Source organism: Balaenoptera physalus (genome assembly GCF_965194825.1).
Source record: "Balaenoptera physalus genome assembly, chromosome: 1".
Taxonomy (NCBI): Eukaryota; Metazoa; Chordata; class Mammalia; order Artiodactyla; family Balaenopteridae; genus Balaenoptera; species Balaenoptera physalus.
This window is the reverse complement of record NC_138882.1, coordinates 164,836,790-164,852,275: the sequence shown is the minus strand read 5'-3', so window position 1 is coordinate 164,852,275 and position 15,486 is coordinate 164,836,790. Positions and strand designations below refer to the sequence as shown.

Below are 15,486 nucleotides of genomic sequence, written 5' to 3'. Positions count from 1 at the left end.
CTGCTTAGAATCGTCTGTTTGGGCTCCAGCTCTTATATTTGGAGTCTCCTTGTTTTGTGGCCAACTTGATGTGGGTCTCCGGAGGGTGAGCAGTAATGTGCTAATAATAGCTAACACTTTTGAGCGCTTACTGTGTGCCTGGCAGTGCATTAAACACATATGTTTCTTATTTTAATTCTCACACCGTCCCTGTAAGGTACGTACTGTTAGTAAACTGTCAAGGATAGATAACCAGTGAGTAGTAGAGCCAAGACTCCGATCCTGGCACTAAATCACGATGCTAACTATAAACTGGTGAAAGAAAGCGACCAATCTTTTTAGGATTTTATTTACCTAGATAGCAACATTATGATTATCTTCAAGACAGATCAGGTTGCAGTCTATAAAGAAACTGCGTTAAGTCCCAGGGGCAAAGTTTAATCAGTGTCCAGAAGTAAAAGATTAATAACCAAAAGAGGGAATTACATAGATTAAGAACAATCTCTGAAGGCTGTGCTCCCTTCAAGGAAAAACCTGGTTCCATTTAGCTTCGATTCTGACATGTGATTTTCCCAAAATTAGTGTTATTCTGAAGGGAGCCTGTAGAAAAGTAGTACTGACTTGGTAACTCTATGTCTTTGAACTTGAAACTACTCCTTCCCAATTCAGAATTAGAGCCATTTTCCCTTCTTTAGATGGGTTTGCAGTTGTCTGTCTGAACAGCTGGTCTGTAGAGCTGCCCTATCTGTTTTTTCTGTGCTCGACCATCATTAAGCTACTTCTTTGATAATGTAATACACAGAATGTCTAAAAGCCAACAGCTGTTCAGATCTGAAGGTCTGTGGGAGCCCGCCTACCAATGAGATTGTTTGTCAGCGACACTAAATGATTTGGAGGACAAGCAGTAGGGTTACTGCAGGTTCTGACCAACTCGGATTCAAAGGACAACCCTCCCAAAGAATCAGGAGTGTCTGGAATGTCAAGTGGATGGAAGTCTCCCTGTGAAGGAGGAAGGGTTCTGATTGTGCTCTCTCTGAGCTGGCCCTTGAGGTTGCCTTTAGGAGGTAATGCCTGGTTTTCATTTTCTGCAGAGGGACCCCAGGCAGCACGAAGCCATTTCGGTTTCCAGGTGTAGTTAGCTGGCAGAGAGAAAGCTGTTTGGGGTGACTGCCCCGTGTGGTTGTTCAGATCTATAGCATCACCTGGAATAGAACAGTGACCTTTAGAGTAGTGGTTCCTTTTGCTGTCTTTGCCATCAGTTTCTCTTTTTCCCCTCAACTGGTTACCATTAACTTCTTTTCCAGATATTTTGTGAGTGTCTTCTTTATTACTTGAGTTGATGTTTTGAAGATGACCACAGGTAGCACTAAGCATGCACATCTCAGAAAGTAGCGTTTCCTGTTCATCCAGAATGCCTTTGTCATCATTTCCACTGTGATTATCAGGATCTGTCTGAAATGCAGGTGGATTTAAACCAGGATACGCTGCTGTGTGTGTTTGCTTTTCCACTAACAGACTGTAATCAGGTGCAAAAGAGAATCGTTTCAGTGAATTTGCAGATGTGTTTTGATATTTGGCAAGGTTTTGTCTTGACTTGGTGGTACAAAATTCATTATGTTCATCCTTCAATTTATATTGTCCCCAAAGCCCTCTTTTAATCTTTTTAAAACCTAGATGGAATATTTCTAGAACATTTAAGAAAAGTGAAACAGTAGCTATGGATTGCATAAATAATAGGAATATTGTCTTTTCTGTGGGTCTTGAGACAAAACAATCAATTATATTTGGACACGGGTGGCCGTGGCATTTAAATAGAGGGTCTAAATGAAATCCATATAAAAGATACTGTCCAATCATGAACCCAACTTCAACCACAGAGCGAGTGAAAATGTGTATCACATAAGTGCAAAGCAAGGTTCCTCTGAGTGGAGCTTTATTTAGTTTCCTTTGCTCAAGCTGACGCAGTTCTTGCTCCAATCTCCTCCGATCCCCAGGCATTTCAAGCTCTGCCTCCTCCAGTTCACCCCTCAGTTGAGCTTTCTTCATCTGCCTCTCCTTCTCCAGAACTCTCAGTTGGTACAAAGCATGGCCCATGTAGACTAGGGATGGTGAAGACACAAATATCACCTGCAAAACCCAGTATCTAATGAGGGAGATAGGAAAGGCCTGATCATAGCATACATTTCTGCAGCCGGGTTGTTCTGTATTACAGATGAAGTCAGACTGCTCATCATTCCAGACATCTTCAGCAGCTACACCCAGAACAAGCATTCGAAATATGAACAGGACGGTGAGCCACATCTTTCCAATCATGGTGGAGTGGACGTGAACTTCCTCCAGAAAGCCTCCAAGGAAATTCCAGTCCCCCATGTTTATTTAGTCAGCCATCTTAGCTCTGAACCCCATCAAATAGGAGGCAGATAAATTCTTCCATTCTGAAGGGTGTGCTATTTCTTAAGGCAAACCTATGGCCAAAATATGAACAAAGCATCACTCGTTCAGCATGCTGGTTGCTCTACTTTTTTCCCTAGAAAGTTGTAATAATCTGTTACCAAGAATATGTTTAAGATGTCAGGAATATAAAATCATTTATGTTTAGACCTTACAATGCAATGAGAAAAAAAAAGATACCTGGAGGAGGGGTGTATATATTCCCTCCTATGAAGAACAGAATTATAGGAATTCCTGTAAGAAAAGAGTCTTCTTACTCAGCTGAAGTTTGTTGTTTTATTTTTTTTAACTGAGAACTTTTGGAGAGGTTCCTAAAACTACTGACTTGATCTTACAAACCTATTAAGATTATTTTATATAAAAACTATAACCAAAGTCAATGATTTTAAAATCTCATTTATGCACAAAGGAAAAGGCATGTTTCATTTCATAATCCAGTAAGATACAGCATTTAAAGAAACCAAAAGAAACAAATCTGGCTCTCGCTATAAGAATGTAGATTAGTTTTTTAATCCACATTTAAATGTCTAAATTCTAGTTTCTTTCTGGCAGTTTTTGAGCATTTTCAGAAATCATTTCAGTAATATATTTATGAATATTTATGAAATTATTACTAACTTTGCTGTGAAAATTTTCCAAAAATTCTCAACTATTTTGTACTACCAGGTTGTTATTAGATATTGCTTGAAATAAATTGATCATTGGTATGGTGGTAGTATTATAGAAATTTTCATTATAACAGTATTTGACCTTTTTAAGACATGTAGCTTGCTTTGTGGAGGGAGCAGTGGTACGAGTTATAATACAGATGCTTGGATTATGAGCCAGTAGGTTCCATATTAGAGTTGATACCCTAGGATATCTAAGAGAAAATATATCCCAAAGGAAAGAAAAAAAGAGTGAATGTTTTCATTCACTTTCATTTAACATATAAATGTATGTCCTATATCCCTTATAGAAAGGGAAATGTTACACAATCAAACAACATACTGGGATATTATAGCTACAAGATATGTTCATCACAAAAATCCTATGAGGTAGGTATGTTGTTCCCCCATTTTACAGATCAGGAAACTGAGGCACACCTTAAATTACCCAAGATCACACAGCTAGAAGTGGTTTTCAAACTCAATCACTGTGGCTCTAAAGTCAGCTCGTAACTGTTTTACTAAACTGTTATTTTTCCTCTCTAAGCACACTTGAAATTTTCATGAAAGAGATATTAAGAAATCATCTGTTTTCTCTTACAAGTTTAATTATTTAAATTAGGTATGTCAAATAGTGAAAGTTTTGACTTTTTAAATAACAGGTTCTAGAGTCTTTAGTTCCTCTTTGAAAGCTTTATATAGTTCAAAAGACTTGCAGAAGCATCAAACTTCTAAAATTGTGTTGTATTCCTGAGATAGAGAAAATTTCTATTTGACTTTATTATGTTAATAGTACTATACTCTTTGACCCAACAATCCAAAGCATTTTAAAGTGTAAGCAAAGATATTATTCTTGTTGTTTATAATAATCATAACTTGAAAATATCCAAAATAATTATCAATACAAGAAAGACTGTTTTGTACATATAAATAATAGTACATCCACAGTGTGGTACTATGCAACCAATAGAAATAATAAATATATACTAATATAAAAAGACATTGATATATCGTTTCAGTAACATTCACATTATAAAATATAGAATAATATGGCCCCATTATTGTAAGTTTATTTATATGTAGAGATGCATCCAATAAAGCCTAGGATATTCATCAAAATATTAACTATGATTATCTCTGGATAGTGTGATTACAATTGACTTAATTTTTTATAATTATATATATTTTAATTTTTTCTTTTACCATGAGCACTTTACTGTTAAAATCACCAAAAGAAATTAAAGGTTTTTTTTTTCCTTAAAGGACAAGTGCATGGTATTTCCTGAAAGAAGAAGTACTATCATTTAGCTTCAAATCTTAGGTCCTAAAGCTTTCATAGCAAGTGACACAAATACTAATATACACAGATACAGTACTATAGAGTTCAAAAGAAAAGAAAAAATTTCAAATGACTCTTAATTAGCTAAGACAGAGAGATTAACACAGACCTTTCTCAGTGTAGGTAAATCTGAAGCAGATCATGCTTAAAAGTTATACCACAGCCATCTTCAGCTTAATCTCTGAATGTGTCCCTTTGCAGATGTAGAGCAGATTCAGTTTGGTTCAGTGCAGTGAGTGAGTCAGGCATCAGCTAAATTCCATCTCCCTGTCTTCATTCCTGCTTCTAAAACAGCGCTACCCAATGGAACTTTTTTTTTTAAATCCGGTGGAACTTTTTGCAGCAATGTTGGAATAGACTCCATCTGCACTGTCCAATAAGATGGCCACTAGAAACACATAGCTGTTGAGCACTTGCAACGTGGCTTGTGTAACAGAGGCACTGAGTTTTTAATTTTATTTAATTTTAATTAAATGTAAATAGCTACATGTGCCTAGTGGCTACCTTATTGGGCAGCACACATAAAGAATATTTCCAACATTTCTAATACTACAGCACAGTTTAGGAGACTAAAATTATGAGCCCCAAATTAAGCTGAATAAATGGCTCCTCTATAATTCAGAGATGTCACATTTAAAACACCAGATGTTGTGTGCTTTTTTAATGGTAACTTTACGCCCCGGGGAACCCAGAAAGACATCACTGTTTTTGGTAATGTGAACGATGTTTCTAGTACCAAAATAATCTAACTAGATAATAACTTCTTAGTCATCAGTCTTAATAATCAATGGGTCATGTCCGATTTCATAGTTAGATGAATCCTGTTTCTCTGTCTAGTTTTCTATTATTAACAATTACATTGCACTTTAGGTCATTAAAGATCTCTCTTCAGAGCTAGTGACCTAGTGGGTTGGCGATGGCAGATAAATATTTCTTCCCTGGGCTTCTTTGCCAACTATAGCTAATTTTCAAATTAAATGCAACCCTTTCATCAGGAAAATATATATATATATATTCATATTTGTATATTATGTATTATATAAATTATATATTATGTGTAATATATAAATTATAAATTATTAGTAAATTTAAAAAACACTAAGCTTCATTAGTAGTCAGAGAAATACAAATTAAAATAAAGTATTATTTTTTAACTATCAAAATGTAAATTTTTTCAAGATTTATAATACCTGCTTTTGGCAAAAGTATGAGGAAACTGTTACTCTCATATGCTATCAGTAAGAATATAAATGGATACAGCTGTTTAAAAGGTAATTCAGAGTCTTCCCTGGTGGCGCAGTGGTTAAGAATCCGCCTACCAATGCAGAGGACACGGGTTCGAGCCCTGGTCCGGGAAGATCCCACGTGCCGCAGAGCAACTAAGCCCGTGCACCACAACTACTGAGCCTGCGCTCTAGAGCCTGCGAGCCACAACTACTGAGCCCGCGAGCCACAACTACTGAGCCCGCGTGCCACAACTACTGAAGCCCGCATGCCTAGAGCCCGTGCTCCGCGACAAGAGAAGCCACCGCAGTGAGAATCCCGCACACCGCAACGAAGAGTAGTCCCCGCTCGCCACAACTAGAGAAAGCCCCAGCAACAAAGACCCAACTGAGCCAAAAATTAATTAATTAATTAATTAATTTTTAAAAAGGTAATTTAGGGAATTCCCTGGTGGTCCAGTGGTTAGGACTTGGAGCTTTCACTGCCATGGCCCGTGTTCAATCCTTGGTCGGGGAACTAAGATCCCACAAGCCATGAGGCACGGCCAAAAAACAAAAAGGTAGTTTAAATCTATCAAAATAAACATAGCATTTCTGCTTCTGGATGCTTGAAATATCCATTCATTCATTCATTCTCAAAGACACACTGCACATACTAGGATGTTCACATAGCACTGTTGGTAATAATACAAAATCAGCACAACTTAAGTGTTCAATAGAGGAATGGTTAAATAAACTATAGTACATCTTTATCATTAACAATTCAGAGAATAAAGATCTCTAGGAACTAACAGAAAGATCCCTAAGTCATATTATAAAACAAGTTACAGAACAATACATGTAGTATGATCTCATTTATCTTGTTAAAAACCTTCATTTCATATGTACATTTAAATAGCTAAAACAGCGAGATTAACCCAAACCTTTCTTAGTTTAGGTAAATCTGAGAAGCAAATCATGCTTTGAGAAGTTATACCAAAGTCATCTTCAACTTGTTCTCTGAATTTATCCCTTGGTGGGTATAGAGCAGATTCAGTGCAGTTCAATGCAATGAGTGAGTCAGCCATCAACTGAAAGCCATTTCCCTTTCTGCTCATCCTGAGTCGAAAAAGGTCTAGGAGAATATACACCCAACTGTTGACAAAGGTCATCACAAGGGAAAAGAGCAGGTTTGGGGTGGAAAGGTAAAAGAGTTTCTTTTAAGTTCTTTGTTTAACCAAGAACATAACTGTATTCTCATACTCAAATTCTAAAGAATTCTGAAACAAATCCCAGATCAGCTTTTCTCAAAATGCTAAAATACTACTTTTCTCACTATATCTAATTAAGCATGTATCCTCCTTTCAGAATACAGCAACACGTTTAGGTGGGTTTTAAATAAAACATGCTTATGATAAAAGAAGAAAAAATTGTATTTCCTGCATTCAGGTGACCTAAAACTACTATTTTGGAAAAAGAATGGCCAGCAATCTGGGTTCCATACAAGAAAAGGACACAGGCATCCCAGCTTTCAGATGACATTTTACCTTTTGTAAATACCCACTCATAGAAGAGCCACTAGCCACGTAAAGGATGAGAATCTTATCATAGATGAGACTCCAAAAAGAGTCCAGGTACATAGTGTGCACGAGAAAGACAGTTCCAGGTTCCTTGGGATCCTAGACACACTATTCAAATCTTTTTTGTTTTGTTTGGCTGAGTTGGGTCTTTGCTGCTGCACATGGGCTTTCTCTAGTTGCAGCGAGTGGGACTACTCATTGCAGTGGCTTCTCTTGTTGCAGAGCACGGGCTCTAGGCAAGCGGGCTTCAGTAGTCGCAGCACACGGGCTCAGTAGTTGTGGCGCAAGGGCTTAGTTGCCCACACTATTTGAATCTTAAACTAGCAATCCAGAGAATTCTTCTATAAGGTATTTCTACCATTCTTGGTACACCCTTAGAAATGTTTCTTCCCATACTCCCATGATATTTTTTAAAAATAAATTTATTTATTTGTTTATTTATTTATTTTGGCTGTGTTGGGTCTTTGTTGCTGTGCACGGGCTTTCTCTAGTTGCGGCGAGTGGGGGCTACTCTTCATTGCGGTGCGCGGGCTTCTCATTGCGGTGGCTTCTTTTGTTGTGGAGCACGGGCTCTAGGCGTGCGGGCTTCAATAGTTGTGGTGCGTGGACTCAGTAGTTGTGGCTCGCAGGCTCTAGAGCATCAGGCTCAGTAGTTGTGGCACACAGGCTTAGTTGCTCTGAGGCATGTGGGATCTTCCTGGACCAGGGCTCGAACCCATGTCCCCTGCATTGGCAGGAGTATTCTTAACCATTGCGCCACCAGGGAAACCCCACCATGATACAATAAACTTTTGGTATTTGGGGAACACAGCACTGATAGACCAGGAGGGCAGGAGAATATGGGCTGTCAAGTTATTACCAACCTTTAAATCCTGCCCCCTCTTAGACAAGTTACTTGATTTTTTTTGAGTTCCCATATCCTCCTCTCTAAGATACAGAGTAATAGCTGCCTTTCTGGGTTGTTAAAAAGATGAGCAATAATGCATATAAAGCACCCCAAACAGTGACTTATCGACTCGAACAGTGATGGAAAGTGATAATCAATAGTCTGACAGATGTGAAAAGTTTTTTATTTTCAGCATAGAACATTATTTGTGGATTCTATCAAGCAATCTCTATAGTATACCCTCGTAGGAGAGCAAGTCTCTTTTAGAGGATACATACCCTCACGCAGCACGCCTGGGAAAGAGCCAATCTTTAGTTCTCACTTCCCTTCCCTTTTCTTTCTTCCTCTTCCCCCTCATGCACTCAGAAGAGCCCCTTCCTTATACCCTAACTCCTTTTGTAAGCAGTCTTTGAAACTGACGACTTCAAGGGTGCTTTGTCCTGTTTATTAAATTGTTAGCATTTGCTGGGACTTCTCTGTTTCTTCATAGAGAGTTCTCCAGTTTTTTCCCAGATGGCTCCTTTTATTAATTGGTTTGTGTTAGGGGCAAGTCAGTTCGCTGGGGATAGGAAAATGTTGAAAAACACAGCAAATAAGACGCAAGCTAAATAAGCTGCAATTGCTATCCAAAACCTTGGATCTTTCAGCAGTGCCTTATCAAAGCAGCTGAACACGGTATAACCAATGGACATTCCAGCAAATCCACCTGCAATGTGAGCTGCAAAAGACACCTTGAGAAAAAAGGGGGAAAAACGGGAATAAGTGAAGAAAATGTTAATTGCATATTTCAGCTGTTTAAAAAACAAATACCATCCCAGTCAAAGAGTCTTAAAAGTCTGAACGGCAAGGTGGTGAGACAAAAGAGACAAAAAAACTCCATGTGCACAGAGAGGAGATATTCCAAATCATGCAAAGCTAAAAAAAATATCAGTTCACTGACTCTGAGTACACAAGACAGAGCCACCATTTCTCTTTAATCTTGGTCATCATTGCGTTTAGGATGGTTCTATATAAGGCCAACCAAGAGAGTAAGAGTTGAGGTGCCATGAGGGATCTCTATAGGAGCATAATCTGATCGCACATAAATGGAATGTCTAAATTAAAAAATACACACAGATAGTCAAACGGAAACTACCAAATACAAAGACCAATTTCAATAAAACTGGAAATCTTTGTCAGTTTTCTTTTTATTGTAAATTCATCTGGACCCAAATTATTGCTGCTTTCCAATCTGCATTTTATTCTCTGTGAAGTCTCTTCACTCCTGTTTTTTGAAATAGCTACCAGTATAGCAGGTGCAGAGAACTAGAGCCAGTTGTCAGGGCTATGAGAGAGAGAAGTGAAAAGGACAATCCAAAAGGCTGATTTCCTCAGGAATTTTCTTAACTTCCAAGTGTAAAACTGACTGCCCTAAATCTCAGAATTGTTGCCCCTATTTGGTGACCCTTTTTAGCTATTGATATGATAGGTAATATAAAAAATAATAAATTGAACTCACCTGGGACCCATTTGCAGGGACAAAGAACCTTCTGTAGAGAGCAAATCCCATGTCCGACACAACTAGAAGGGAAAACAGCCCAGTGAAGCCCCACGATCTCCAAAATAGTGCGCCAGTTTTTTTTGGTTCCCCTCTAGCAATGGTAGCAACGTTTATTGAGACTTACTCTGTGCTAGGTACTGTTCTAAGAGTTTTACATGTACTAGCCTCCATCATTAATCCTCACAACAACCCCATGAAATAGGTACTATCATTATCCCATTTTATAGATGTATTGATCCAACAAGTATTTATTGATTATCTCCCATGTGCCAGGCACTATTCTAGATGGTGGAGATACTGCCGTGAGCAGATCAGACTGCCTCATGGAACTGAAAGTCTAGTTGGGGAAGGCAAATGAATAAGTAAAAAAATACAGTATTGTCAAATGGTGCTTAGTGCTATGGAGAACACACAAAGAGAAGAAGGAGAATTGGGAATGCTGGGAGTAGGGTGTGATTTTTAATTGGAGAGTCAGGGAGGATCTCAAGGAGAATATGGCATTTGATAGAGATAAGGGAGCAAGTCATGCTGACCTTTGAAGTAAGAGTCCTCTAGGCAGAGGGCAGTGCAAAGTCCCTAAGGCAGGACCATCCGTACCTGGTGTGTTTGAGGAATACCAAAGCAGTTGATCTGGTTGCATAGGTGGTTTTCAAAGGATGGTTCCCTGCCCCACTGGGGATCCCAGCATCACCGGGAACTTACTAGAAATGAAAATTCTCAGGCCCACCCCAGACTTACTGAACCAGAAACTCTAAAGGTAGGGCTCAGCAGTCTGTGTTTTAACAAGACCTTCAGGTGATTCTGGACTAAAGTTAGGGATAAAGTAGTAGGTGATGAGATCAAACAGAAGCAGGTGCAGATCATGTAGGGCCCTTATGGACCATTGTAAGGACTTTGACTTTTACACTTTGAAGCTTTTGAGCACAGGAGTGACATGTCTGATTTATGTTTTTCAAAGATGATTCTGGCTGCTGTATAGGAAACATACTCTAAGGAAGCAAAGACAGGAGCAAGCAGACAAGCTAATTACTACTACTGCAGCAACCCAAGTGAGGAATGACGGTGGCGTTTTATACATAAACCAAAACACGGAGGTTAAGTACTTGCCCAAGGCCGCCCATCTCAGAGGCAGTAGTGGGATTTGAACCTTAAGCAGTCTGACTGTGGGAGGCTTCACTCTCACCCACCACACTAATCGCCTCTGATTACCATCAGGAGTACAGAAGATGGGCCAAAAAAGGAAATGAGTCCACATCTTCTAATGGAACAGTGAGAGCCAGAACTTAGACATTCCTCAAATAAGTCAGACCTCTGATGCTAAAAGAGCTTCCAGGTTTCTTGGCTTAGAAGAACTCTGCCCTACATGTGCACTTGGAAACATCTCCTGCAGCTGTCACATTCCACACCCATCCCCCAATTCCCTGTGCTCTACTTAGTGAATGTCCTAGGAGAGAGAAAGACCTAGTCCTTGCCTTTGGGAAAACAGCATCAGGACCACGTGTTCTGGCTAGTTTCCCTTTCAATACAGTATTGACACTGAAGTCACTGGATAGAAATTGAGGTCGAGGAGAAGTATTCAATGTTAATTTAATTGTAAATGACTATCACACAAAATGCTGGATAAATGTGGCTATATTGTTTTTTCGATCATTTGCAATTCCTGATCCAGTGTAATAACGAGATAGGACTAGGAAAGTATAAGAAAACCACTGCTGGAAAACAGGGTTGACTTACTGGAGACAGTTACTTTGGTCTAGTCTTCCACAGTTGGAGACCTCCTTTCAAAAACTCTTTGTAACCCTTAGCCTGTCAATTTCTCCATTCAATTTCTCTCTTGTTTTGGCCCATTCTGACTTACATCTGCCTGGCCCTTTCTGCTTCCCAGGGGAGTTTACTTCTAAGCTGCTGCAGTCTCTAAACTGAGACCTGTCTTCCCACCTGAAAAGAAGCCCTCATTCCAATAAACCAAATCATTGTCTTCAATAAAATTTGACACTCATTTTAAGGGAGCTGCCTTTATATGGATTTTTTTGAAGGATGAAAATGTGAGATTTCCTGAACTTTTTCCGGGGAAGCTCAGTTGCTTTGTTAGAAAACAGATCCAACAAATAATGCTTAATGAAGGAAGGTCCTAGAGCCAATTGTCCTTCACAATTAGGAATAATATTTACCATTTAAAAAAAAAAAAACTATACATTTTCCCAAGGAAACATGTTTAAAATTAAAATGTACTTGTATTTCATTAATCCGGAGTTTGTTCTAACTTCTCTCATTTTCAGTAGTGGGTAAACCAGGCCAAAGAACTTTTAGAAATGGCCTGTGGGGAAGGTTGATGTTAGTGTGTCCTACCTATGTTTGTAGGATATAATAAAAGCACATCATTCAGTGATTGTATTACTTACCTCAAGAACGACAGAATGTTTAAAGCAACTATACCCCAGTTAAAAAAAGAAAAGAAAGAATGACAGAATGTTACATAAACTGTATTTGGAGATAACGCTGTGCATGAGGAAAGGGCGTTTACTCCAACATTAAAGGGCACTAGAGTATTAAAATCTTTTCCTCATTGAGGGTTTGAGGCTTATTTTACAAAAGTCATTCATAATTACCTGAAAGAAACAGATTGACTGATGACCCAGGTAACTTGTGTAAGAATATTTTTCTGTCTAAGGACTTGTCCCTTGGTTCTGGTTGTGACTCAGACGGCTCTGCCTGCACGGCAACTCTCCTAACTAATTCCCAGGCATCTGTCCTCCCTTCTGTGCTGACTAGTTTCCCTCACTTTTTGGATTTCTTATGGAGAAAAACAGTATATATGGTATGGTATAAACTAGAAACAAGTCACTTCTTTTCTCTCAGGATGAAATATTGTTTTTACAGTTAAATTGTTCATAAACTTAATTTAGTCTCTTTTTTGAACTCTTGATACCAATTTGCAGAATCATTTTTTTCCTACTATGTGGACAGCCAAAAGCTTAGCCTGTATCAAGTGTCACTTCTGTCTTGGCCTTCAAGTCTGAGCCGACAGTCTGGCCCCAGGGTCAGCCTTCTCCCCGCACCCTCCATGCAGATACAGCTTCAGCAGGAGCAGATCCAGAAATACAAGTTACCAGCCCTGCCTTCACTCTTGTTTGCTTCTACTCTGTATGGCCTGCCACCCATCCAAAATCCTGACTTTCAGACCCGCCTAAAATTCCACCTCTTCTCCAGATTGAACGTACTTCCTAAGCTCTTTCAGCATGTAATTCTAGACTATCATTCTTGGAGATTTCCAAAGCCACATCAGTCATGCTCCTAGTTCCCTGACCCCTCTCTTCCTTCACCTCTGCTCTCATCCTCAATCCTCAGCCACCACTCCATGCTTATATCCTAGATCAGTTTTTTTTTTTATCTGAAATTGAGGAAGAAAATGGATTATATGAATGGTTTTCAAGCTTTCCCTTTCTGACAAAGTCATACGCAGAATCTAACGTGTGAACAAGAAAAATCCAGTATATAAAACATAAATGACAGCAGAAAGTAACACAACATTTTAAATCAACTATACTCCAATAAAAAAAATTTTTAATAAAAAATTTTAAAAATCCAGGGGCTTCCCTGGCACCGCAGTGGTTAAGAATCTGCCTGCCAATGCAGGGAACACGGGTTCGAGCCCTGGTCCAGGAAGATCCCACATGCCACAGAGCAACTAAGCCCGTGCGCCACAACTACTGAAGCCCGCGCGCCTAGAGCCCGTGCTCCACAACAAGAGAAGCCACCACAATGAGAAGCCCGCGCACTGCAGCGAAGAGTAGCCCCCGCTCGCTGCACCTAGAGAAAAGCCTGCGTGCAGCAACGAAGACCCAACGCAGCCAAAGATAAATAAATAAATAAATATTTTTAAATATATATATATTTTTTAAAATCCCTAAACGATGGTATTGTGGTTGAAGTGGACAGAGTGCCTCGAGCCCTGCTCTCTTGACTCCCTGCACTCCAGAAAGAAACAGAGGCACTTCTAAGAACCACCCACCAGGGTCTGTGAAAACTCCATTCACACCTTTCTGCTTAGGGCTGTGAAGCCGAACCATTCTTTCTGACTCTAGGCTGATGGTCATCCTACTTGTTAGTGTTTGGGAAATGTGAGAAGGCTTTCTGAAGGTTGAACCCATAAAATTGAAGGTGTGAAGTGTTCACAAAACACACTTACTTATAAGGACGATGATGAGTAGTCTGATAATTCCAAAGGCAGGAATCATTTCTCGAAAATTCTTGCAAAGAGATAAATAATAATATAAGCTATCTATTGGCAAATGAAACTTCAACTGTCCTCCCCCTTCATCTGCTTTATCATTTAAAATAAAGTGTGAGAGTCAAATATTTGCAAAACAAAGCATCGGTGTAACAGCCCAGTTTTCAAATGTATTTGGGAAGCACAGTGCTGGTGCACTTTGGAGTGAAAATGAAACATGATATTAAATTCCTTGATATAAAGTAGGCACGATTTTATTAACAGGAAATAATCTAAATATAAGTAATAAAAAATCAACACTTAATATGTCATAGATAGATAGTTAATGCATGCTGTCAAACTAAATCTGATGAAATATTTCCAAGTTTTTTGGTTAATATTCATTTGATACATCTTTACCCTCTTTCTAAGTAGGAGTTAGCAAAGACAACTAAAATTTAAGTATTACCTTTATTTTTTTAGATAATTTCAAAAAATTTTAAATGTCGGTCCAAAAACAGCCCAGTTGGATTTTAGCTTTGAAAAATCTCACACCAGCTTGCAGTACCCTCGTGTGTTACTAGAGGACAGAGCAGACTGAGAAGGACACTCCCACTTCAGCCTGAGTTACCTCTCCCTTCCCTTTCAAGTTAACTCTCTTCCCAGAGAGTAGAGATGCTGAAATAGCTGTGTTTATTCTAAATCAATTATTTTCAAATTGTTGTGACCATGACCTACAGTAAGAAATAATTTACATAACACACATAAATCAAATAGTACTTATCCTTATTACACGTGATGTGTACTGAAATTTTTGTTTGTAAAGGGATTTTCACAATCCCTTCAGCTGCGTTCACAACCACTAATGGGTTGCAATCCAAAGTTTGAAAAACATTTTTCTAAATGACTTCTATTTTTTTGAGCAGTTTTTTAATTGATTCATGTTTCTTCCTCCTAGAGTATCTTTAAAGCACACCTATGTGATTAAAGGGTTAATTTAGTCAGGATTTTAGCCTGTTTTAAAAAGTGGTTGGCATCTCACATACTATATCATGGGCGTGTAAAATGGTATGCAACTTTGGAGGCATTTATCAATGAAAATGTAAAGCCTTCACCCAGTAAATCCACTTCTAGGAATTTACCTGCAAAAAGAATCACACAAATGCAAAAAGATAGGTGTGAAAGAACATCCCTTACAGCATTATTTTGAAATGTGAAAAGCTGTAATCATCCGAGATTTCTTTTCAATTAAGGATTAAATGTCGGGATACAGCTATATAGAGCGTGATGTGGAGCACCTGAAAAGACTGAGCTGGATTTCTGTGTACTGCCATGAGTAGATAGGATACTTTATGTTAAGATGCAGAACAATATAAGGGTAGTTCCATTTTTATAGCATTACTATTGGTAGAATTTTGAATACACATAGAAAATGTCTGAAAGGATGTATATGAAACTGTTAACATATACTAAATAGGCAACTTTGACTTCCTATTTTTCAATTTTGAATTTTATTTAATATTCATTATTTTTGAGATCGGGGGAAAAAATAAAGATAAAATATGAAAGGAAAACTCTTGTGGCCAAATGGAAGATGTGTTCTTAGTAAATATTGATAAATGAAGATCCCCGGAACCAAATACCAGTAATTG

General features: G+C 38.6%; 2 protein-coding genes across 2 annotated transcripts in view; both read right to left on the bottom strand.

The window, feature by feature from the left end:
* Positions 1–109: 109 nt before the first annotated feature.
* On the bottom strand, positions 110–2,349 carry GJA9 (gap junction protein alpha 9; the record flags this gene model as incomplete). Its single annotated transcript, XM_082422099.1, has 1 exon — positions 110–2,349. One exon carries the CDS (start codon positions 2,347–2,349, stop codon positions 805–807), a length of 1,545 nt encoding a protein of 514 aa, XP_082278225.1. The 3' UTR covers positions 110–804.
* A 6,285-nt stretch (positions 2,350–8,634) lies between these two features.
* RHBDL2 (rhomboid like 2) overlaps positions 8,635–15,486 on the bottom strand; it is a 97,296-nt gene continuing 90,444 nt past the window's right edge. Inside the window, exons 6-8 of the mRNA XM_082422352.1 lie at positions 13,814–13,874; positions 9,583–9,644; positions 8,635–8,815 (exon numbers count right to left, since the gene is read on the bottom strand). Of these exons, the coding sequence (XP_082278478.1) occupies positions 8,636–8,815; positions 9,583–9,644; positions 13,814–13,874 (303 nt within the window). The 3' untranslated portion in view covers position 8,635. The remainder of the gene's footprint in view (positions 8,816–9,582; positions 9,645–13,813; positions 13,875–15,486) is intronic.